This window comes from Salmo salar, chromosome ssa04 (assembly GCF_905237065.1).
Source record: "Salmo salar chromosome ssa04, Ssal_v3.1, whole genome shotgun sequence".
In the NCBI taxonomy this organism is placed as follows: Eukaryota; Metazoa; Chordata; class Actinopteri; order Salmoniformes; family Salmonidae; genus Salmo; species Salmo salar.
Genome location: NC_059445.1, coordinates 13,117,311 through 13,143,955, shown reverse-complemented (window position 1 = coordinate 13,143,955; position 26,645 = coordinate 13,117,311). Strand labels below are relative to the sequence as shown.

Genomic DNA, 26,645 nt, shown 5'->3' with positions numbered 1-26,645 from the left:
CACAGGATAGCTTAATCCTTTCCCAGTCAGAAACAGAGCTCACCTTTCAACCATGTTTCCTTTCTATGTTGATCAAATCCTGGCTAATCAGTGACTGTGGTGTAATACTGGATTAGTTGAACGGACGTTCATTTCCTTTTGAATCCCTGGATGTTGGGCACGCACACACTGAGTGTAGAGTGACTCTGGGAGTTTTTTCCTCTACGTGTACTGCCTTCTAGAATTCCATAACACACATTTTTGTTCACTTCCCTTGACTTTGACACCCAGAATGTCTTCTAGGACTCACTGTTCCAGCTTGTGTGTGTGTGTGTGTGTGTGTGTGTGTGTGTGTGTGTGTGTGTCTGTGTCTGTGTCAATGTATGTACAGTGAGGGAAAAAAGTATTTGATCCCCTGCTGATTTTGTACGTTTGCCCACTGACAAAGAAATGATCAGTCTATAATTTTAATGGTAGGTTTATTTGAACAGTGAGAGACAGAATAACAACAAAAAAATCCAGAAAAACGCATGTCAAAAATGTTATAAATTGATTTGCTTTTTAATGAGGGAAATAAGTATTTGACCCCTCTGCAAAACATGACTTAGTACTTGGTGGCAAAACCCTTGTTGGCAATCACAGAGGTCAGACATTTCTTGTAGTTGGCCACCAGGTTTGCACACATCTCAGGAGGGATTTTGTCCCACTCCTCTTTGCAGATCTTCTCCAAGTCATTAAGGTTTCGAGGCTGACGTTTGGCAACTCGAACCTTCAGCTCCCTCCACAGATTTTCTATGGGATTAAGGTCTGGAGACTGGCTAGGCCACTTCAGGACCTTAATGTGCTTCTTCTTGAGCCACTCCTTTGTTGCCTTGGCCGTGTGTTTTGGGTCATTGTCATGTTGGAATACCCATCCACGACCCATTTTCAATGCCCTGGCTGAGGGAAGGAGGTTCTCACCCAAGATTTGACAGTACATGCCCCGTCCATCGTCCCTTTGATGCGGTGAAGTTGTCCTGTCCCCTTAGCAGAAAAACACCCCCAAAGCATAATGTTTCCACCTCCATGTTTGACCGTGGGGGATGGTGTTCTTGAGGTCATAGGCAGCATTCCTATGAGTTGAGTTGATGCCAAAGAGCTCCATTTTGGTCTCATCTGACACAACACTTTCACCCAGTTGTCCTCTGAGTCATTCAGATGTTCATTGGCAAACTTCAGACGGGCATGTATATGTCCTTTCTTGAGCAGGGGGACCTTGCAGGCGCTGCAGGATTTCAGTCCTTCACGGCATAATGTGTTACCAATTATTTTCTTGGTGACAATGATCCCAGCTGCCTTGAGATCATTGACAAGATCCTCCCGTGTAGTTCTGGTTCTGATTCCTCACCGTTCTCATGATCATTGCAACTCCACAAGGTGAGATCTTGCATGGAGCCCCAGGCTGAGGGAGATTGACGGTTCTTTTGTGTTTCTTCCATTTGCGAATAATCGCACCAACTGTTGTCACCTTCTCACCAAGCTGCTTGGCGATGGTCTTGTAGCCCATTCCAGCCTTGTGTAGGTCTACAATCTTGTCCCTGACATCCTTGGAGAGCTCTTTGGTCTTGGCCATGGTGGAGAGTTTGGAATCTGATTAATTGATTGCTTCTGTGGACATGTTTTTTTTTTTTACAGGTAACAAGCTGCGGTTAGGAGCACTCCCTTTAAGAGTGTGCTCCTAATCTCAGCTCGTTACCTGTATAAAAGACACCTGGGAGCCAGAAATCTTTCTGATTGAGAGGGGGTCAAATACTTATTTCCCTCAATAAAATGCAAATCAATTTATAACATTTTCGACATGTTTTTCTTGATTTTTTTGTTATTCTGTCTCTCACTGTTCAAATAAATCTACCATTAAAATTATAGACTGATCATTTCTTTGTCAGTGGGCAAACGTACAAAATCAGCAGGGGATCAAATACTTTTTTCCCTCACTGTATGTAGTGTGTGTGTGTGTGTGTGTGTGTGTGTGTGTGTGTGTGTGTGTGTGTGTGTGTGTGTGTCAATGTTTGTACGTGTGGCTCTATGGAGATGCCTGTTGCCTGGTAGCCCACCACTTGGACTGTTAGCTTAACATGGGTCACCCATTCCTTCTAGAAAATCACATTCACTCTCTGACCCATAGACTATAAACATAACACTGCAAATACTTATTTACAGGTGCACTATGCAGAAATCACTCTGCCATTTCCTGGTTGCTAAAATTCTAATAGTTCGCTTAATTTCAGTTTATGTGACAAATATTTGTATTTTTTTTAACTAGGCAAATCAGTTAAAAACAAATTCTTATTTTCAATGACGGCCTAGGAACAGTGGGTTAACTGCCTTGTTCAGGGGCAGAACGACAGATTTCTACCTTGTCAGCTCGGGGATTCGATCTTGCAACCTTTCGGTTACTAGTCCAATGCTCTAACCACTAGGCTACCTGCCGCCCCACTGTGAAATATATTTTCCATAACCAAAAATATTGTACTTTCAACTGATGTACAAAACCAAAATTAAAACACGCAAAAACTAAACTTAAGCACGGGAAGCATAGAAATGGTGCACATAGAGCACATCTACCGCTTCTTAGACTTGCTTTCAATGATAATTATATATTACAGCTTTAATGGATCGTTAGCACTTCTAGCGCCTCTGTCCCACTCCTATAAAATTTTTAGCATAGCGTTCTCACTCACTTGTTAGCTACAGTAAAAGTAACCTGGATTACAGACAGTTGGGGAACGTCCCAAATGGCAGCCTACTCCCTATATAGTGCACTACTTTTGACAAGGGCACTATAAAGGGAATCGGGTGTAGTTTGGGATGCAACCTTATAGCCTCTCTGTGACCCATGCCTCGCTACCCCACCGTCTAGCCAGGTCATCTACATAAAGAAACGATGGAGCGCTCTGCCATGGAAGTAGATCCCCAGTAGGACATTTGTTGTGGTGATTTGGTCTGTCACCATGGCTACAGTATTGGAGCACAAATAGGTCTCCAATGATCGTAACCATGTTGATTATCTGACTCCAATTCCACCCTGTGGTTTGCTTTGAGTTATAATGATACCTACCCCAGGCCTAGTTATAATGATATCTACTATTTCTATTTCTTCTTGTTGTTGGCTTGCCAGCTGATGGAAAAACTTTAAATGGACCTAAATGAATCATTACTTATCTAACATGAAATAAGTGTTTGATGATATCATAATGCTCTCAGTCCTGGATTTGGATATCTCTCTTGTCTCTGTTTTAAGATGGAGGTTCTGGATCCTGAGTCACAGTCTCTTATTTTGTTGACCGTCAAGAGAACCGTGTATGCTCCTCTTGCGGTAAGGGAAGGTCATGGCCAGGGGCCGACTGTTTGAGAGTTCACGACCCACTGGGCATATTCATTACACACCAAGCCTGCATCTGAAATGGCACCCTATTCCTTATCTAGTGCACTACTTTTGACCATAGCCCTATGGGTCCTGGTCAAAAGTAGTGCACTAAATAGAGAATAGGTTTCCATTTGAGACGCAGCCCAAGCCTCACCTCATTCCAGACTTGTTACATGTACGTGTCTAGAGTGGGCGGAAGGTTCTAATAGCTAAACTCAGTGGTACATATAATCCCTTTCCAGACAGTGATGTCATATCCTGGAATGGATTGGTAGCCTACCGGTACTTACCCCCCTGCTGTGCCCGGAAAGAGGCTACTTGGCATGGGGTTGGCATTCCCAGTCTCCTGGTTGTTACACTAGACTAGAGACTTCACATTGGGAGGTTTAGGTTGCATGTAAACAGGCTAACGACTGCTGCCCTTGTTGCAGGATAAATATGGCACTGTCCAAAAGACACAACAGGAGACAGAATAGAATATAACTTTATTGTCCATCTTGCTAAGGAAGCGTTTGCATTTTGAATAGGGTTAAATGTTAAAGACCTGTCATAACATGCTTATCATGTGCTTATTACCATATGTTCGATAAATACTAAGTCCTAAGGGTTTCACCGCATCCCAAGGTAACTAGGCTATCCGCATGCTGTCTCCCTCTAATGGTGACCTTGACTTTATTCATTAAGGTTCCTTCCCTTGTCTTAAACATATCCCATTTTCTCTTCTTGGCCCCGAAATTACTATTATTACTATGACTTCATATGTAACAGTGAGCTTGATTCTACCAATATGACTGAACCTCAGCCAATGTCATATCCGTTATCATATCTCCTTTCTCCCGATCCGTATTTTTCTGGCTGCACTAATCTAGAGGCTTCCATTGACATCCATTGTCAAGTGTTACCTTAGAATATGTGGCTATTGCAGCAGTCGTGGTGTTAATGATTTTCAATTCGCTCTCTTTCTGTGGGGTTTGTGAATTACTCGAAATACACCGAACAAAAATATAAACGCAACATGTAACTATTTCAAAGATTTTACCGGGTTAGGCCCTAATCTATGGATTTCACATGACTGGGAATACAGATATGCATCTGTTGGTCACAGATGCCTTAAAAAAGGTAGGGGTGTGGATCAGAAAACCAGTCCATATCTGGTGTGACCACCAATTTGCCTCATGCAGCGCGATACATCTCCTTCGCATAGAGTTGATCAGGCTGTTGATTGTGGCCCGTGGAATGTTGTCCCATTCCTCTTCAATGGCTGTGCGAAGTTGCTGGATATAATAACGTAAATGTAAATGTAAATGATATTTTTTTTAAATTATATTTATTTATTTCAGCTTTATTTAACTCGGCAAATCAGTTAAGAACAAATTCTTATTTACAATGACGGCCTAGGAACAGTAGGTTAACTGCCTTGTTCAGGGGCATAATGACAGATTTTTACCTTGTCAGCTCGGGGATTCGATCAAGCAACCCTTCGGTTACTGGCCCAACGCTCTAACCACTAACCACCTGCCACACTAATATTGGCGGGAACTGGAACACGCTGCCGTACACGTCGATCCAGAGCATCCCAAACATGCTCAATGGGTGACATGTCTGGTGAGTATGCGGTCCATGGAAGAACCGGGACATTTTCAACTTCCAGGAATTGTGTACAGATCCTTGCGACATGGGGCCGTGCATTATCATGCTGAAACATGACTTCATGACTGTGGATGAATGGCACAATTTTTATTTTATTTATTTAACCTTTATTTATCTAAGCAAGTCAGTTAAGAACAAATTCTTATTTCTAATGACGGTCTACCAGAAGGAAAAAGTCCTCCTGCGGGGACGGGGGCTGGGATTTAAAATAAAAAATAAAATAAAAATATAGGACAAATGGCCTCAGGATTTCGTCACGGTATCTCTGTGCGTTCAAATTGCCATAGATAAAATGCAATTGTGTTAGTTGTCCGTAGCTTATGCCTGCCCATACCATAACCCCACCGCCACCATGGGGCACTCTGTTCACAACATTGACATCAGCAAAATGTCGCCCAGATGACGCCATACGCTGTCTGCCATCTGCCCCGTACAGTTGAAACCGGGATTCATCCGTGAAGAGCACACTTCTCCAGCGTGCCAGTGGCCATTGAAGGTGAGCATTTGACCACTGAAGTCGGTTAAGATGCCAAACTGCAGTCAGGTCAAGAACCTGGTGAGGACGACGAACACTCACATGAGCTTCCCTGAGATGGTTTCTGATAGTTTGAGCAGAAATTCTTTGCTTGTGCAAACCCACAGTTTCATCAGCTGTCCGGGTGGCTGATCTCAGACGATCCCGCAGGTGAAGAAGCCAGATGTGGAGGTCCTGGGCTGGCATGGTTACACGTGGTCTGCGTTTATGAGGACGTACTGCCAAATTCTCTAAAACGCCAAAACAACGTTGGACGCGGCTTATGGTAGAGAAATTATCATTAAATTCTCTGGCAACAGCTCTGCTGGACATTCCTTCAGTCAGCATGCCAATTGCACACTTCCTCAAAACTTTAAACATCTGTTGTGTGACAAAACTACACATTTTAGAGTGGCATTTTATTGTCCCCAGCACAAGGTGCACCTGTGTAATGATCATGCTGTTTAATCAGCTTCTTGGTATGCCACACCTGTCAGGTGGATGGATTATCTTGGCAAAGGAGAAGTGCTCACTAACAGGGATGTAAAGAAATTTGTGCACAAAATTTAAGAAAAATTAACTTTTTGTGTGTATGGGAGATTTCTGGGATATTTTATTTCGACTTGTGAAACATGAAACTAACACTTTGCGTGTATATTTTGGTGTCAAAATGACCCATAGTACCTCGTGACATAATAAGTTATTTCTGGTTGTATAAGCACTTTGTGACATCTGTTCATGTAAAAAGGGCTTTATAAATACATTTGATTCATTCATTTTAACCTTTCAAAATATTACTGTGTCCAACATCTTGGTGACATATTATGGGCCATAACATCTTGGTGACACATTAAGACATGTTAGTTATTTTAACCCCTAGCATTTGGTACCAGATGTATATTTGTGTCATGTGTCAGTGTGCAGCGGTTAGGACGGAGTCAGGCGCAGGACACAGAACTGAGTAAAAGATGTACTTTACTCAAAGAAACAACAATTTCCACGCAGGGAAAAACACACCAGCTAACAGAAGTCTTGAACACTAAACAAAGAACAAACACGCACAAAACCATGTGGGAACCAGAGGGTTAAATAGGGAATAAATTATAATGTAATGGGAACCAGGTGTGTACAATCAAGACAAAACAAATGGAAAAAGAAACGTAGATCGGTGGCAGCTAGAAAACCGGTGACGTCGACCGCCGAACGCCGCCCGAACAAGGAGAGGCATCAACTTCGGCGGAAGACATGACAATTTGGCTTTTTAACACCGACAGTGTCATCCATTTTAGTCAATTATTTTCGGGACATTGCGACATTTACCGTTAACCCAGTTTAAAATAAAACCTTTGGCTAGAACTGAACGAGAATAGAACATGCCAGACTAAAAAATGTGTTGATTGTACACATTTTGAAAAGTCATCAGAATTACCTCACGATAATCAGGTAAGCTATAAGCTTGGCTTCAATTAAACTCTTGTTTGATGTGACTGTTCATTGTTTTATGCTCTGTTTACACACTAGCACCGTACACACACACTTTTCACCTATGTTCTATAATCACTTTATTAATCCCATATAATTACTCATCTCTCCTCCATCAGCTCTCTCATTTGTCACACACACACACACACACACACACACACACACACACACACACACACACACACACACACACACACACACACACACACACACACACACACAAAGCCATGCTATCACTGTCAACACTGATGCTGATGGATGAGCTGTAAGGAGAATATTGTGTATTGTTGGGTGCTCAGTACCCCACACACAATCTGAAGGAAGGAAGTCATGCTTTTGTGTATTTCTGTGAATTCCTCTGGTCTTTCCTGGTAATGTTGGAGCTCAAATAGCCTCCTATTGACATTGAAATGGATTGAGGAGTGTATTCTGGCTTCCCTGTGGCTCAGTTGGTAGAGCATGGTGTTTGCAACGCCAGCATGGTGTGTGCAACGCCAGGGTTGTGGGTTCGATTCCCATGGGGGGCCAGTACAAAATATATATTTTTTAAATGTATGCATTCACTACTGTAAGTCGCTCTGGATAAGAGCGTCTGCTAAATGACTAAAATGTTAATGTATTCTAGATTTGTATTAATAAGATGTAATGTTCATATTTAGTAAGATACTGTATCTACAGTATGGTGCCAAAAGCCATTATGAACGACCTATATTCATGTTTTTGTTGAACTGAAAAATCACCTTGTACGCCTGGCCTCAATAGCTGTGCTGACACTGCATGCTATCTCTTAAGGGAAGGAGGTAGTAAGCCATATCACATTCACCTGGTCTAGCAGACACACACCACACAGACAAACACACACACCACACATACAGACACACACAGACACACGTCAGACGAGAGAGGAGCTGGCGAGCTGCTGTCACTCACTGTATGTAAGGCCTGTCATGTCCTCTTCATTAGGTGTGTATGTGTATGCGTGCGCTTGTGCACGTGCATGTGTAACAATAGACTAATATTAAGGGGGAGACGTGCGATCACAGCTTACCGGTCACCATGGCAGCCAGCCACTTTGCTCCCAGAGGGCCTCCTTAGGAGCTGAATACGGCTGACGTTTTGACACACGCGCACACACGTACATACATAACACACACACTCTGACTGCCTGGGGTCAGCTACAGAGCCTCGGGGCCTGTGAGGGCTGCCTGTTCAGACCACCTGTCTCTCTGCTGTCTTAAAACATGCTCTTTCTCTTTCTTTCTCTCTTTCTCTCTCTTCTCTCTCTTTCTCTCTCCTCTCTCTTCTCTTTCGCTCTTTTCTTTCTCTTTCTTTCTTTCTTTCTTTCTCCTCTCTCTCTTTTTCTCTCTCACTATTTTCTCTCTCTCTCTCACACACTATTCTCTCTCACACTATTCTCTCTCTCTCTCTCTCTCACACTATTCTCTCTCTCTCTCTCACACACTATTCTCTCTCTCTCTCTCTCTCACACTATTCTCTCTCTCTCTCTCTCTCTCTCTCTCTCTCTCTCTCTCTCTCACACACTATTCTCTCTCTCTCACACACTATCTCTCTCTCTCTCTCTCACACTATTCTCTCTCTCTCTCTCTCACACTATTCTCTCTCTCTCTCTCACACTATTCTCTCTCTCTCTCACACTATTCTCTCTCTCTCTCACACTATTCTCTCTCTCTCACACTATTCTCTCTCTCTCTCTCTCTCTCACACTATTGTCTCTCTCTCTCTCTCTCACACTATTCTCTCTCTCTCTCTCTCTCTCTCTCTCTCTCTCTCTCTCTCTCTCTCTCTCTCTCTCTCTCTCTCTCTCTCTCTCTCTCTACTCTCTCTCTCTCTCACACTTCTCTCTCTCTCACACTATTCTCTCTCTCTCTCTCTCACACTATTCTCTCTCTCTCTCTCACACTATTCTCTCTCTGTCTCTCACACTATTCTCTCTCTGTCTCTCACACTATTTTCTCTCTCTCTCTCTCTCTCTCTCTCTCTCCACAGCAACCACCTCTCATCTGTCCAGTGTAGATCTGACCTGACTAAGTGAGTACACTGCCATTCTATATTATATACTCACTACGATGAACTGTTCCAGGAGGACATAGTGGTGACCATGCAGCATCGTTATATTATATACTCACTACGATGAACTGTTCCAGGAGGACATAGTGGTGACCATGCAGCATCGTTATATTATATACTCACTACGATGAACTGTTCCAGGAGGACATAGTGGTGACCATGCAGCATAGTTATATTATATACTCACTACGATGAACTGTTCCAGGAGGACAAAGTGGTGACCATGCAGCATAGTTATTTCAGTCGTTTCAATGACAGCTGCGGAAAAAGCTTTGTCTGGTGCATATCGTATTTCTCAATAACATTCTCTCCCCCTCTATTTCTCTCTCTCATTCTCTCTCTTTTACCCTCTCCCTCTGCTCTCTCCATCTCTCTCTCTCTAGTATTCTGGAGAGGACCATCAGGTCGGCAGTGGAGCAGCATCTCTTCGATGTGCACATGTGCGGAGGAGGTCAAAGTACGACGGAGGATTCCGAGTCGACCGGGTGCTCCTCGTCGCCCGAGGTAACCCCGACGGCACGGCAGAGACGTCGGCACCAGAGGGAGCAGGAAGAGGCTCAGAGACACCGGGACAGGAGCAGGTATGGACCATAGAATGAATCCTTACATAGGGCATTTGTCTCACCCTATTGGTGTAGGATCTGCCTTTACTGTTGTTGATTGGTATGTTTGGTCAATGTCATCCTTTGTGAGTATCATTGCGAACAGAGTGACATTCTCAGAGTTCTAGGCATCAACAATGGCAGTTTCCACCATTGGATGTACCAATATCAGTGACTTATTATGATCCGATGTCAATTCTAGTAATTCAAACTCTATGCTCCCAATGGCCTCACCTCTAGTGGTCATGTCCACTGGGGTTATAATGGAGTCTGGGGTCCTAGTGCTACCAAGCTAATCTTTGTCGATAGAGACCTGATGGAGTCTGGAGAAGCAGTGAAAACATGGATTAGCGGGCTACATTAGTGCAGCCACCCACCATACAACGTCAATAAGACAAGTACTGTACTCTGTAAATAGAATTAGCGCAAATTCTAAACATGGCGTTAGCCTGGGTACAAGGTATAAGTACGATGACCTTGTCATTTGTAACCCAGGCCGCTTTGTTACAGAGAGAGAAAGAGAGAGAGTCAGTTTGATTCCCCCTCTTCTTTCCTTTATCTCCATTTGAAAACAGATCATCGTCTCTGAGGGAAAGAGACATCAACAAGGAGAACATCCCAGCGGTCGGCAGCGTTAGCGTAGCTAGCAGCTGTGGCGTTAGTGTGGGTGAGGAAGGAGTCAGGAGGGACTACCAGACTAGCCAGGGAGGGCTCCACCACGAGGGCCCCAGACCCAGGAAGCCTAAACACTGCCACCAGAGCCCCACGCTTGGCCAGCTTAGTGACAACCAGGACCCCCACGCGGTAAGTCACTCTCTCTCCTCCTCTCTTTCTTTCTCTGTGTCTCTCTCGCTCCTTCTCATTGCAGATGTGTGTCTATTGTTGCCATGTCATGCTCATTTATACTGCAGGTCCCTTGTTGAATTCAGGTGGAGGTCAAACATTCAAAACAGCACATCTAAGACAATTACTTGTTTACTTATTTTGCGGTGCACTCTCATCATGTATTTTCATAGTGTCATGTTTTATACTCCCAAAGAGCAACCTGAACCTTCAAGTTCCCTAGCCTGGTTCTCATAATCCTCCCTCTTCTTCTCCCACAAAACATTGTGATGCAGACAAGGTCTACGCCGCTGTGGTGTTTTTCACTTCGCTGGTGTGACGTCTGGCTTACCACCAACCCCTGTCTACTCTTAATGGCTGCTATGAGTCACTCCTGAGTAATTGGTGATGTTTCACAAGAACTGCTAAATCGGGGTCAGCAGAGAGATGGAGGTAGATAGAGAACATTGGTATAAACATCAGCATAGCCGCCAATAGCTGGATTCCTAATCAATCTTACATAGGCTACAGAGGCACGTGATAGGCCAGGCAGCGTGCTCTAGCGCTCCGCTAAATGCTAGGCAACCTCCCTCCCTGGAACACTCTAAATTGCAGGGCAGCGTGTTAACAAGGTTCACTGAGGTTCAATTAGCATTTGCTTTTGAAGATGAGGAAGGAACACATGTACTGTGTTGTTGTGTAGCAAGGGTTTGTTGTCGTTCAGGGTTCAAGACCGTCATGTTCAGAACAGTGTTTTGTTTCGGAGTTAAGGTAATAACCGCTTACCTCAGTGACGTTGTTTATGTGCACAAAATAAATCCATAGCAAATTAAGAAAACATACCATTTGAGGTGTGTCGCAATATTGGACTCTTGGAAGGCTGAATTTGATATTTAAAACGTAGGCCCTCACTGCACATTTTAGTATGTTTCCCATTGAATTGTCTCATTATGCTGGAGGGTATGGTATTGTCTACCTCAAGTTATTACATCATTGTCTCAGAACTATGCTTCCAAACTGCTGGCGGACTAAACCAGGTTCCACACTATTTTAATATTGCTAATTGAGATGCAGCCTTGGTATGTATCAAATGCAGCAGAAAATCCTTTGTCAGCAAACCGTTGCCTGCCAACAGCTTAAAGGGTAGTAAGTCATGCCCAGTGGCTCATTACCAATGATACGGCCCTTAATACAGAGACCGTATCTTAGTTCAAAGTCACTAAGACTTTGGGCGGTGCTGGAATAGGCTCAGGCCCCAGTAATATGGGCTACAGGGCCGATCTGCTGTCTTCACTGCATTAACTCTATGTAGTCGTGGCACTTCCTCATCTGTGAATATAAGTTGATTGATTATTTACGTCGACAGACACACTCGTTTCATCAATATCCCAGGCTAATGTATAGCCTAGCTCGGCTGACGCGTGTGTGTTATCCCAGGGACGAAAATAGATTCCACGGCTTCGCGTAAAAAAAAACACTTAGAGGGACAAACCGGGTATAGCTAGACATTTAGTGGCTTTTCCATGCCATCTCAACCAATTCAATGTATTTCTTTTTACATCAGCAGATGTCACAAAGTGCTTATACAGAAACCCAGCCTAAAGACCCAAAGATTGAGCAATGCAGATGTAGAAGCACGGTGGCTAGGAAAAACTCCCTAGAAAGGCAGGGACCTAGGAAGAAACCTAGAGAGGAACCAGGATCAGAGGGGTGGCCAGTCCTCTTCTGACTGTGCCGGGTTAAGATAACACAGGTGGGTTATGTAAGAGATGAGAAGACACCTGAAATCCTGACATACATACTGTAGTGGCGATGTCTTAACCTTGGCTGGCAGGACAGGGGTGTTAGGAGTGACTGACAGAGGGGGTTGGCTGATGTAACAGGAGGGTAGCTACTGTAACAGGCCTGGGCTCAAATAGTATTTGTTTTCTCTCGAATACCGCTAGGCGGGTGGGGTTTGCACCTTTGGGACGATTCTATTACTTCTGTTGCTCCAAGCAAGCTCAATCATGTGCACCGAAACTACTTTAACGAAAACAAATAACATTGGAACCCAGGTCTGGAAGCTACTCTAGCAGAGCGTGCCCAAAGCCTATGGGGAGTCATTAAGGCCCTATGAAGCCTCCCAGAGGGTTAGTCCCGGGGGTGTCATAGTGTACAGAACACCACAGCACCATAGAACAGTACACGCTGTACACCACACCCCCTCGTTAGTTGGTGTGACCCACTCCACCACCTGTTCTGGAACCTGTTTCTATAACCAACTGATGATTTGACTCGTTCAGCTTTTCTTCGCCGTGGTTGTCGTTGATGTTGGAGAAATGTGTTTTTAAATAGATACTTATGAATAATGTGATATAAATGTTTTGCTCGATTTGATATGTGTTTTATTAATCTAATGGCCAAGGCAGAGTAACACATCCTGTGTAATTGTGTAAACCGGGTCTCGGCACACTTTATGTCAAATGTTCTCGAAACATAATTTCCCTGAAATACATTTTTTTGCTCCAGACATAGATGTCTGATGGAAGCCTGTCAGGATCAGCGTTGCACTTTGATACATACCGTAATCTCCATTAGAGAGAGAGTAATAAAATGTTATGTATTCTATTTTCTACAGCTAAAAGAATGCATGTCAAGAGTACATGACAAACCCGGGACAAACAACATGGAGTCATCAGATAACCGGTAAGCATTGTGACATTTGAACACCCTTTAAAACGCTCGTAACTACTACTGACCATTTTTCACCTGTTCATTTAGATAGCAAAGTTCTCCAACAGAAGTAGCTAATACCGACCATTTTCACTACTTAATCTAGATCCTAAGGCAGGGTTTCCCAAACTTGGTCCTCGGGACCCCAAGAGGTGCACATTTAGATTTGCCCTAGCACTACACAGCTGATCGGGTAAAAAAAACTAAATGTGCACCTCTTGGGGCCCCCGAGGGCCGGGTTTGAGAAACCCTGTACTAAGGTAATGTGAGACTGTTATTTAAAGGATTGTTGTGTTGCTAAGGCTCTGACGGACTCCCTGAGGCCTAGTCCCATTGTGTCACAGCACCTGTCTTTATCGGGCAACATTTATTCAACAAAGTTTATAATCTGATAAACTTGAGAGAATGCTGCTGACATTGGGGAGTTAGGGGGCGAGAGAGCCTTCCTAAACTCAACTCGGCACGCTGTTCTACGGGCTCCTGGCTGGGTGGAAAACACCAGTGTCCTTGCTAGGGTGTGATCCTAACATGTTTATGTTTTCACCCCTCTTTCAGAAATGACAGTCAAAGAAAGGACCCCAGTCTTCCTCTAACTCCTTCATGGGTGAGTTGAGTGTCTCTCTCTCTCTCTCTCTCTCTCTCTCTCTCTCTCTCTCTCTCTCTCTCTCTCTCTCTCTCTCTCTCTATTCTCTCTCTTGCTCTCCTTGCTCTCCTATCTCTTCTCCCTCTCCTATCTCCTCTCTGTCTCTCTCTCTCTTCCTCTTTCACTGAAATACCCTGCATGTACATGCTAGATTTCCTAGGCATGCTGTGTTCACACTGCTTGCGGAAGATAGGGCCAGAGTCTCTCAGTAGCCTAGGTGATTGATGGGAAGAGGAAGGGTCTGAGGGAAGAGGAGGGGTCTGAGGGAAGAGGAGGGGTCTGAGGGAAGAGGAGGGGTCTGAGGGAAGAGGAGGGGTCTGAGGGAAGAGGAGGGGTCTGAGGGAAGAGGAGGGGTCTGAGGGAAGAGGAGGGGTCTGAGGGAAGAAGAGGGGTCTGAGGGAAGAAGAGGGGTCTGAGGGAAGAAGAGGGGTCTGAGGGAAGAAGAGGGGTCTGAGGGAAGAAGAGGGGTCTGAGGGAAGAAGAGGGGTCTGAGGGAAGAAGAGGGGTCTGAGGGAAGAAGAGGGGTCTGAGGGAAGAAGAGGGGTCTGAGGGAAGAGGAGGGGTCTGAGGGAAGAGGAGGGAAGAAGAGGGGTCTGAGGGAAGAAGAGGGGTCTGAGGGAAGAAGAGGGGTCTGAGGGAAGAAGAGGGGTCTGAGGGAAGAGGAGGGGTCTGAGGGAACATCTAGAGTTTGTTCCTGACCAATGAACAACTGGAGCAGATAAATGAGATACTATTTTGGTCCACTCACTGCAATGTGGAACTACCACATCTCTGCTGGTGAAAATGTTACAGCCAAACATCTTCTCTTTAGGGGAAAAGCAAACATCCCTTGGAGAGATTGACAGCTAAGCAACAATGAATCACTACTATTGACACAATATGGAAAGAAGAGAAGTAGAAAAGAAACCAAAACAAAGTTTGAGCTTTTCATTGAATGAAAATCACCACACAAAAAAACGACATATCCACACATCTTGATGGGAAATGCTGTGAACGTTTTACACTGCAGCTCTGTATCACTTTGAAATGTGAAGCACTGTGTAGCTATTAAAAACATCAGAAGCAGCTGTAGCTATTTAGCATAGTGATAAGGTCATAGTTGCTAAGGTGGTATACAGATGGAAACAGTCCTATGTAATCTACTGGTCCATCTGCTTTCTAGTACAGTAGGCTAATCTGTAACACTTAATGTGACTCTACAACTGAACTGTACACACACACACACACAGTCCAGATGGGTCTTAGTGACACAATTCTCTGTCTCCACCTCCTCCACATTCACCACCTCAGAACAGGCTGTACCCACTGAGATGCAGTCTGTGCCTGGCATGGTGGCACGGCGTCCTCGGGGTAAAGGGTTATTGTGCCAACCTCTCTGCTGGTTGTTGGTGTCAGATCAGAGGTGGTGGCATGAGGGATCCCAGCGCCTAGTGACATCAGAGCGTACTACTGACAGCAGGTCCAATTAGTGTACTAAGGAGATTAGTGCTCTTGATCGGTCTACTAAGACAGAGGCTGTGTTCCCTAAGGGCGCTGGTCAACAGTAGTGAACTATGAAGGGAATTTGGGATGACTAGATTTATTGTTTTAAAGCATATCTTTAACGGTATTGTTGAAGCTCAGTTTTATGTTGTTTGTTTAAACTGTAACTAAAGTTTACTGTTATTCAAAACAAAGACAGCCTTTTAGTGTTTCAGTCATTTGCACGATGGACCGCCTCTTCGTCCATATATTGCTTGCTTGTTATCCTAGAAGCAACTCAAGTCGACGTGAGAAACATGTTCATTTGACCTGTTTGGCTTTCACACCGTCATAAAACGTTTTTTAGGACAGAGTCTTTTACAGCCTTGGCTTTAGTGAGTGGTGGCCTCGGTCACCACACACACGTACACACACTCTGAACTGTATCAGTGTGTGGTAATCCTGAGCCTCTTTAACCTGATGACACCTAGAATGGCTTCTACAGCTCACTGTTCCAGCTTGTGTGTGTGTGTGTGTGTGTGTGTGTGTGTGTGTGTGTGTGTGTGTGTGTGTGTGTGTGTGTGTGTGTGTGTGTGTGTGTGTGTGTGTGTGTGTGTGTGTGTGTGTGTGTGTGTGTGTGTGTGTGTGTGTGTGTGTGTGACCACATTCCCAGCCCTGTCCCCAATACTACACACACAGTCAAAGGCCAGTGGAGGTACAGGGAGTAAGGACAGGTTTAAGAGATTAAAGACTTCCACACATCAATTATGGACCACTTAAACCAGTACAGTACAGATCAATGGGACCTGGAATGTAACTGTACAAACAAGTCTTTCTTTTGGCTTTAGCTATAATGCCTACAGTACTGTACTGCTTAGTACCCTGCCGCAAAAGACATTTCAACTTTCAAAGGGATCTTATTTGGTTGGATAAAAGCTTGGACGGCATGTAAATTTGAGCACCCCCCCCCCCCTCAAAAAAACAAAACATGATGCTTACTTGGTGGAGATTCTGATTTCTTGCATCTGTATAATATTGTGAAAATCTCAGGATTGTACTGTAGTACTAATGGATCACAAAAATCTGGGTGAAGAGGGTTATTGCTCGTTCAGTATACACACGACAAATCAGATGCATTACAGCTGTGTGTGTGTGTGTATGTGTGTGTGTGTGTGTGCGTTCTAGCGTACGTGGCTGTGTATCAAGCCTCCTCATCCAATGTGATGCTACCCTCCCAGACGAGCCCCTTCTCTCCACCCTGTCTGTGTCTGTCATTACCACCCCAGCCTCATCCTCCTAAATCCACCATGTGTTTGTGTGTAGCCGGTCTATAAAACCCCTAACACACAGATTAACAATGGAAAGAACACCCACTGTGGGACAAATCCAAGCCCAAAGCCTGAGCACAACATTGTGGAACGTTCAGATAGAAATATATATTTACTGACATTTAGAGTAAAGGAATCATACTAGCTATATTTATTCATACAATTTCTATCTGCAATGCTGAATGCTAGTACCCTGGTCTCCCTCTGCATCACTCTACCCAGGGCGACTAGTGATGATGTAATGTGATCAGTAGTTGAGTTGTGCTAGGACAAAAGATTATAGTACAGTCAGTGTGGCAGTGATATTTACAGCCAGGGTAAGTGGTCAGTGTGCAGCGGTTAGGACGGAGTCAGGCGCAGGACACAGAACTGAGTAAAATACGTACTTTACTCGAAAAGAAACAACAATGATTTCCACGCAGTGAAAAACACACCAGCTAACAGAATTATTGAACACTAAACAAAGAACAAACACGCACAAAACCATGTGGGAACCAGAGGGTTAAATAGGGAATAAATTATAATGTAATGGGAACCAGGTGTGTACAATCAAGACAAAACAAATGGAAAAAGAAACGTAGATCGGTGGCAGCTAGAAAGCCGGTGACGTCGACCGCCGAACGCCGCCCGAACAAGGAGAGGCACCAACTTTGGCGGAAGTCATGACAGTACCCCCCCCCACTTAGACGCGGCTCCAGCAGCACGCTGACACCGTCCTCGGGGACGACCCGGAGGGCGAGGCGCAGGGCGATCCAGGTGGAGACGGTGAAATTCCAGCAGTAAGGAAGGGTCCAGGATGTCCTCCACCGGCACCCAGCATCTCTCCTCCGGACCGTACCCCTCCCACTCCACGAGGTACTGAAGGCCCCTCGCCCGACGCCTTGAGTCCATGATGGCTCGCACAGTATACCCCGGGGCCCCTTCGATGTCCAGAGGGGGCGGAGGAACCTCCCGCACCTCATACTGCTGGAGCGAACCAGCCACCACTGGCCTGAGGAGAGACACATGGAACGAGGGGTTAATACGGTAATCAGGGGAAGCTGTAACCTATAACATACCTCGTTCAGTCTCCTCAGGACTTTAAATGGCCCCACAAACCGTGGACCCAGCTTCCGGCAGGGCAGGCGAAGGGGCAGGTTTCGGGTCGAGAACCACACCCGGTCCTCACTGCGGTGGCGGTCGGCGCTCACCTTCTGTCGCCTGATGGCCTGTTGCAGGCGCACATGGGCAGCGTCCCATGTCTCCTCCGAGCACCGAAACCATTCATCCACCGCAGGTGCCTCGATCTGGCTCTGATGCCACGGTGCCAGTACCGGCTGATAACCTAGTACACACTGAAACGGAGACAGGTTAGTGGAGGAGTGGCGGAGGGAGTTTTGGGCCATCTCTGCCCAGGGGATGAAAGCCGCCCACTCCCCCGGCCGGTCCTGGCAATAGGACCGCAGAAACCTACCCACATCCTGGTTAACTCTCTCCACCTGCCCATTACTCTCGTGGTGAAACCCTGAGGTCAGGCTGGCCCGAGACCCCCAGACGTTCCATGAACGCCCTCCAGACCCTCGATGTGAACTGGGGACCCCGATCTGACACTATTTCCTCAGGCACCCCGTAGTGCCGGAAAACGTGAGTAAACAGGGCCTCTGCGGTCTGTAGGGCTGTAGGGAGACCGGGCAAAGGAAGGAGACGGCAGGACTTAGAAAACCGATCCACAACGACCAGAATCGTGGTGTTTCCTTGTGACGGAGGAAGATCCGTCACAAAATCCACCGATAGGTGTGACCACGGCCGTTGTGGAATGGGTAGGGGTTGTAATTTCCCTCTGGGCAGGTGTCTAGGTGCCTTGCACTAGGTGCACACCGAGCAGGAGGAAACATAAACCCTCACGTCCTTAGCTAAAGTGGGCCACCAGTACTTCCCACTAAAACAGCGCACTGTCCGACCGATGCCGTGATGACCAGAGGAGGGTGACGTGTGGGCCCAACAGATCAATCGATCACGGACATCAAACGGAACGTACAGAGGCCCAACTGGACACTGGGTGGGAGTGGGCTCCGTACGTAACGCCCGCTCGATGTCCGCGTCAACCTCCCATACCACCGGTGCCACCAGGCAAGAAGCCGGAAGTATGGGAGAGGGATCCGTGGACCGCTCCTCTGTGTCATACATCCGGGACAGTGCGTCTGCCTTAGCGTTCTGGGAACCTGGTCTGTAGGATAGGGTGAAAACAAAATGGGTGAAAAACATGGCCCACCTTGCCTGGCGAGGGTTCATTCTCCTCGCCACCCGGATGTACTCCAGATTACGGTGGTCAGTCCAAATGAGGAAAGGGTGTTTAGCCCCCTCAAGCCAATGTCTCCACGCCTTCAGAGCCTTGACAACAGCCAACAGCTCCCGGTCCCCCACATCATAGTTTCACTCCGCCGGGCTGAGCTTCTTCGAAAAGAAAGCACAGGGGCGGAGCTTTGGTGGCGTACCCGAGCGCTGAGACAGCACAGCTCCTATCCCAGCCTCGGACGTGTCCACCTCTACTATGAATGCCAAGGAGGGATCAGGATGAGCCAGCAAGGGAGCCGGGGTAAACATAGCCTTCAGGTGACCAAAAGCCCTGTCCGCCCCAGTTGACCACTGCAGTCGCACCGCTCCCCCCTTCAGCAAGGAGGTAATGGGAGCCGCTACCTGACCAAAGCCCCGGATAAAAAAAAATGTAGATCGGTGGCAGCTAGAAAGCCGGTGACGTCGACCGCCATACGCCGCCCGAACAAGGAGAGGCACCAACTTCGGGGGAAGTCGTGACAGCCGCGGTCAAGCTGTTCTGTCTTCTAGTGAGTCTGGGTTAATCCTGAAATGATTAGGACTGTATACAGATGTTTATATTTCTGTTGTGTGTAGTATTTTCCAGAGACTTCTTGATAGAAACATTTGCTGAAAATGACTACTATGATGGTACATTAATACGTTTTTTTTTAAAGTAATACAGTGTATATATACAGTACCAGTCAAAAGTTTGGGCACACCTACTCATTCAAGGGTTTTTCTTTATTTGTACTATTTTCTACATTGTATAATAATAGTGAAGACATCAAAACTATGAAATAACACATATGGAATCATGTAGTAACCCAAAAAAGTGTTAAACAAATAAAGATATATTTCATATTTGAGATTCTTCAAAGTAGCCACCCTTTGCCTTGATGACAGCTTTGCACATTCAAGGGTGGCTACTTTGAAGAATTTCAAATATTAAATATTACACTTTTTTGGTTACTACATGATTCCATCTGTGTTATTTCATAGTTTTGATGTCTTCACTATTATTCTACAATGTAGAAAATAGTAAAAATAAAGAACAAACCTCGAATGAGTAGGTGTGTCCAAACGTTTGACTGCTACTATATATCATATCGTTTTTATAGCAATTTTGTCATTCTTACAGCAATGTGATCATTAACCGCAATAAGAATGATGATGATTAATGTGACTGAAAAAGATTGAATCAAACCTATCATTAGCTCGTCCATGTGTGAAACGTGATTTGATCACATTACATTTCTAGTCCTTTCTCTCTCTATAACCTCTAATGGGGCGATGCTTTGAAAGTCTTTGATTAAATTGTCCTAATTTGCATGTCAATGACCCCTTTGGCGGTATCAAGGGCGACTAGTTTCAGTGCCCGAAAGAGATCTGCATTGCTGAAATGACATCAGGTGAATTGTTGTGTAAGAAGTGTGCTTTGAAACAGTTGAAGGAAAAGAGGGCACAGAACACTTGAGAAAATGTTTGTAGCAGTGTTGTCCTTCTTTCGACGTCTTTGACCCCAGTCATTCTCAAGGTAATCAGCTCTTTCTTCACAACTTGAGATGTAGTCAAGAGATTTCTATTGTTTGACCTAACAGCCTGCTCATGGCCACATATCAATCATATGAACCTAAATGAGTTGATTGATTGGGGTTGAATAGTAGTTGTTTTCCTTCTGAAGTGTTTGTTTGCTTGTATTCTGTAACATGAAGTGCTTTTGAATCTGAGAGTCTCACTTTTTTTTAGAACTCAGGTTAGATTACTTTTAAGAGTGTCCTGTTACACACCGTGTGTGTGTGTGTTCCAGCTTCACGTATGTGCGCAAAACTTACACACACACACACACACACACACTGTGTGGCCGCAATTCACTTTCCCAGTAAACAATGATGTATGCTCCTTGACTGAAGGGTAGGAAAGGAGAGATTAAGAGCGAAAAGGAAGGACATTTTGAGATTCAGATTCAGAGTGTTTAAATGTCCATTGTTACATGATCTATGGTCCCCAGCGTTGGACAGCTGGGTGTCTGGGACAAATTCCCACTATCAGTTACATCAAAGCTATTTGCCAGACAACAGCTGAGAGCACTTGATAACTCCCTATCATTGGCCTTACAGTAACATTCACCTTTCACCCCCCCAGTTATACCACTACCTGTAATCATACACAACAGCCCCTCAATGGCAGTTCCTTTTATAGGTGGCATTTATGAGGCTGGGGCAGTTTTAATCCCTGATCTGTTCCTAAAATAACTCTGTCCCACACCTAGGCAGAGGCTAGAGGGGAAGCTAGCCCCCCCCCCACCCCTCCTCAGTTTAGCACAAAGTACTGTCTGTTTTGGACGCATGCCCTGCCTGCATGACCTACCATCTGAATTCACTTTCGGTAATGGTGAGGGATTGTTAACGTTTTGCTAGGCTGGCATCTGATAGGATGTTTGAGTGCTATGGTCAAAAAAGCTTCCATTTGGTTGTGCATTGAAAAGGGCTAAGAATGGGGGGAGATATTGAAAGAGTAGACGTACTATGACAGAGATAATGGTATTTGTAGATAAGGGGGGAGGGAAGGTGAAAAGGGTAGAAAATGATTGGGAGAGAGGGGGGATTCGGAAGAGGGAAAGAAAAACGATGGGGAAAGAGAGCACAGGAGAGGTGGAAAGGCGAGAGTGGTAGCCAAAAGAGGAAGAGAGAACTCCATGCTCCAAGGCAAGGATGTCTTTCTGCAGCAGAAGAGAGGGGAAAAAAAATCTCAGCCTGTGTGCTGGCGTCTGGCGAATAATCTGCTTCCTTTTCTTTGCCATACCTCCTTCTCTCCCTCCTTCTTTTCCTCCTCCCTTTCTCCCCCTCCCTTCTGCTCTGGCTACTGTGAGACAAACCACTCCGAAGGATCAGTGCATATGCACAGACAGAGAGAGAGAGAGGAAGGGGTGGGAACCCAAAGGGAAAAGAGGAGGAGCATTAAACCTCACACACACACACACACACAGACAGACACGCACGGTGGACCAATCAGGAGTGTTGTCACCCCCCCTGCAAGGGCTGTGGTAGGCTGGGCCAGGCAGAGGCAGTGTATGGCTGAACTTAAGGAGCATGCTCACTCCCAGCCCTTGTTGTTTTGTGTCTCTCCATGGTTGTGCAGACACGACTCAGTAGTATGAAGATCCAGGAGCTGCCTAGTAGCTGTGAAACGGCCGACAGGAGGGGGGTCATCGTCCGGAGTTCGGACCAGGAATGCAGCGAGGAAGTACCCCGCTTGGACCTGTCGGTGCTGACCGACGATAACAACTGGGGAGGTAAATCTTGAGTCCAATTCCCCCCCCCAGCCTTTCTTCCCCTCTTCCACACACTCCCTCAGTCCTTCCCTTCCTTCTAGGCAGCACATGGGTGTCTGGGTGGCAGCTGCAACTCTCCTGCTCCCTCTCCTCCTCCTCTTGTTGTGGTGGCTCCTTCTGTGTCTTCAAGAAGATTTATGGACTCAGATGCTCTTAGTCTCTCGGCTTCTATATCTGGAGAAGCTGCACCATTACTGAAGGCGTTGTGCTTGTGTACACAGCTTGGCGCAGCATATTGCATTTAGATAGCAGATATTTTTATTGCCTTTTTGACAAATGTGGCTCCTGTTTCATCAGACCACATGGAGTTTTTTTGTTGTGTTGTCGTGCTGCTACCATGAGTTATTGAAGAGTGAAAGAGTGAGTATTTTTACGGTTTGCACATGCTGCTGGCATGTTGGCAGTTATTGGGCAGTTTGTGGGTTGTGAATAGCTTCCAGATTGCTTACAACAATCATTAAAGGGGAAGATTACAGGTGACAAATACGGTACTGTTTTAGGGGCGTTGAGGTTTAATCTTTTCTTAAAGGGATTGACATTGATCTTGTTTGATGTGGTCGGGATGTATTGTCTTCACATTGATATTGCAAACGCTCCTGGCGTTTAGTTTTTTAAGTGCGTATGGTGTGTGTGCCTGCATGATTAGATTAACCCTAGGAACAATAAGTGTGTGTGTGTGTTCATTACGGTTGGATTTCAACTCTGCACATGGCATTGGATGTAAGCAATGAAGTGTGTCTATTTGTTTATTCATGCCAAGGTATCGTATCTCATTGGTCATGCATAGTTTATACAGAAATAGACAAGAGGTATTCTATTATTCATTAGTCTATCATGGGCATGTCTGCTTATTATTTTTTAGAGAGAAAGAAATGTAAGTCAAAAAGGACCTTGGAAAGATTTTCGCAGCCATTCAAAATGTTCAATATGTTTGTTAAATAACTGCAATACAGTGGACTCTGGGGGATTAAACCATGTCAGAAAAGAGTTTGAATATTTTATTTTATTTTCTCTGTAAGCTTTTAATCCATGGTGCAACAATTATTAGCAGCATGTTGTTGAGTGGGGTTGGAGTATCAGGAAGGAAAGGCTGTTAGATGCTGCACAACTTGTCTGATTGTTTTTGTGAGAGATTGCGAAAGAAAGGTCGGAGGTGGGTGGAGTTTGAAAAAGTGTGTTTTTGTACACTAGTGAGACTGAATGCAGAGTTGTTAGATTGCTTAGGTTTGTTTGCACAGGGCAAGTTACCTAAAAGACAAGTCCACTTGCAGTTTCAGACTTGAAGGGACATGCATGGGCACCATTTTTTATAGTAACTTGAATATTGGATACTAAATAATTTCCTGTGTGGTTGCTCGGTGCAGGCCGCGGTCATGCCCAACCCAAACTGCCTAACCCCAATGGAAATAGGTCACACCTTAAGGAAAATATTGTTCAAACATTTCCTTTGGATTCAGTATTTCTTCTAACTCAAACAGCACTGTTTGTCTTGAATTGTGTCTCTAGTTCAGTGCAGTACCAACGGCGCAAAAGCACTCAAAGACGCCCTCTAGTGGTAGGGCTTGAGACATGTTTGTCCTATTCAGCTAAGGAGCACTGTGTTAAGCCTGGTGCTTAGTCCTTGTTTGCTCCAAAGTGAGTGTGATAGACAGATAAATATTCAGGTAGTGTCTGTCTGCATAGAAATGCTAACTTATGCAGTCAGTCAGGGCTGCAGCCAATGTGAGTTTGGTGTTAGGGGTTTTGGCAGTGCAGGCAGCGCGTGTGTGTGTGTGTGTGTGTGTGTGTGTGTGTGTGTGTACGCACATAGTGTGTGTTTTCTGGAGAAAGAGTGAGAGGTATCACCAGGTGTTGTTCTCTCACAGCCAGGAATGGAGGGATGAGGAGAGGTGAGGGAGGACAAAAACAAGACTTTGTTCAGTTTTGAAGTCACATTCCGCATGTTACCTGGCACAAAAGAATCCCATGCTACAGGAGGTACCTTCTTAAAGGCATAATGCTTTAGACTCCTCTGAGCTACTGAGAGTTACAACTCCCAGGGGAGTGCTTATGATTGACTGTGACATGGCGTTCCCATATCACAAGAAGCATTTCTCCTAGATGCAGGCAAGGCAATCGGAACGCTTGGATCTTTTGAAGCCAGAGGAAGAGCAAGGCTAGCCAGAGCTTGGGTTTTGAGTGTTTGATTAAACAGCAGTGAACTTGAGTGATGTTCGGAGTCTTTTTGTCTGGCAGTAGGTCCTTTCTCTCCCCTTTAAATATAGAGAAATGAGACTACGAGCGTTTTTGTTATGCGTAAGGTATCTGTAAGTACCTGTGTCCTGTAGAGGGGGTAAGCAGGAAAACAGATGAGGTTGTTGCAATAGGAATGGATGAGGTAGTGATGGTTGGGACGGTGAATGGTACAGTGGCATGAGACCTTTTACCCAGTGCAGCCTGTGCCAACTACAGTCATGGTGAGCAGATATTTGCTGTGTGCCAGCTCCACGTACATAGAGCTAGTTAGAGTAGAGGACTTGTCTACTACTGTGTAATGTCTCTGTCATTGGGAATGATGCACTATGATTCTCACTTCACCTTTCGCATTCAACAGAGTGACCGGGCTGGATCTTATCTTCTTTTCCTCCCTCCATCTCATCTCTGTTCTTATCACCTTATTTTTCTCTTTTCCTCCCTACCTCCCTCCCTCCCTGCCCCTATCCCATCTCTTCTCTGCCCTCCAGATTCCCTATTCTTTAGCGCTCCGTTCCTTGATTTCAAAAGTGTTTTCCAGTCGAGTTATTATGAGGGTAAGTGGCATTCTGGTTGGCATTGGAACCGGGACTTGTCTTGCCTTGATACAAATAACCCATTAGAGACAGAACAGAGAGGAAAAAGGCCAAATGCCTGTTGCATGACCTTTTACTACTGCATGGCAACATCACTAAACAGTGATTGGGCATATTCTGCTCCCAACCAATCACATCCCAACCTTTAGGGGCATGACAGCATGGCATACCTCAACTACAATGGGCTGGATGCTGCGCTGGTTGATTTAAAGACCTCATTTGAAATGCCATGGTGAATGCCCTATTGGCTGCTTGGCTGTGTAAGCTGGCATAATAGGTTAAAACACGTTGAATTGTTTGAGAGGTTGACCTGCTGCTCACTGTCATCTAGTAAACCCGTACGCAGCAGTGATGATTGGATACATTGTGTGAGGCAACCTTCTGCCTAGGGAGACTAGGCTACTGCTCCCGCGCCTCCCGCGCCCCAGGCAGTCCCGACATGCCTTGAAAGACCGTGTAAAACCGCACGTAGTCCTATAGTAGCATACCACGCACACACTAAGTACCCTTCCAAGCCAGCACCTCCATGACCCGAGCCGGTCGTCATAGCCTAAATCTCAGTTATGTAATTTGTGTTTATGAATTATTATCGGGGTGACAGTTGTCCTTTTTTGTAAACAAACTCAGGTCGTTGGTCAGTATTAGACAGCTACTGGTATGTAGTTACACGATCTAAGGCAACCTAGTACTTACTATTATAAAAAAATGCATTTTACAAGTCGCGTTAGCTATGAACGTTACAGCAGTAAAATGTAATTATAATTTACAGTCACAACTATACTGCGGTATATGTATAGCGCCTTTATCTGCTTTATCACTTGCAGTGCAAACACTCGTCCGGAAAATTCGCAATCAAAAAGTTGCAATTGTAAACTTAACATCTAAGACGAAAAAAATTATAGTAGTCAGCTAACTCCGGCAAAGTCTCAATATTTGCTAGCAATGCGCGTTGGCTTGCCAACTAAACAACTAGCCTTACAGCAGCAGACAGATAACGTTAACTGGCTTTCGTGAATATTATCTACCGTCTACAGTCCAGCATGCACTACTAGTCGTGCTGAGTGAGGAGTCTATGGGTGCCTTCGTAAATTCCTTCTGGCAATCAACTCCGATTTCAGAGCACTCTCGGCTGTTTGCCAGAGTGCAGAATAACTGATGAATTTATTTATGAACGCTCAACACTCGTTGAATATGGCTGGTGACAGTAAACGTCGGCAAAACAAATCGTAATTAAATTGTTGCCAGCAGTACAGTTAGTCACCAACGCTCCGGATAACATGAATTCAGCCTAACCAGCTCTGCTAGGGCGAAACAAATTGTCAGAATGAGGTGTTCTCTCATTTATGTCTGGAAGTAACTAGCAAGCTAGCTAACTTTAGCCAGTTAGCGTGAGTGCTTGACAGCCGTTGTGAGGTTAGAACGCTCAGATTAATCCTACTCCTCCGTCAGAGCGTCCAGTGTGTGCGATCTGAACGCTACGAGAGCTAAACGGTCGGGATTT

General features: G+C 45.3%; 1 protein-coding gene across 5 annotated transcripts in view; it reads left to right on the top strand.

Annotated features, from left to right (window-relative positions):
• The window catches only part of LOC106610290 (protein FAM13A), an 83,775-nt gene that overhangs the window by 47,634 nt on the left and 9,496 nt on the right, over positions 1-26,645 (top strand). For 2 of the 5 annotated variants that reach the window (XM_045716531.1, XM_045716528.1), the window contains exons 10-16: positions 9,039-9,080; positions 9,503-9,700; positions 10,297-10,525; positions 13,164-13,231; positions 13,814-13,862; positions 22,124-22,277; positions 25,040-25,105. In XM_045716531.1, coding sequence (XP_045572487.1) covers positions 9,039-9,080; positions 9,503-9,700; positions 10,297-10,525; positions 13,164-13,231; positions 13,814-13,862; positions 22,124-22,277; positions 25,040-25,105 — 806 coding nt within the window. The remainder of the gene's footprint in view (positions 1-9,038; positions 9,081-9,502; positions 9,701-10,296; positions 10,526-13,163; positions 13,232-13,813; positions 13,863-22,123; positions 22,278-25,039; positions 25,106-26,645) is intronic. The other 3 variants (XM_045716532.1, XM_045716530.1, XM_045716529.1) reach the window with 2 other exon arrangements.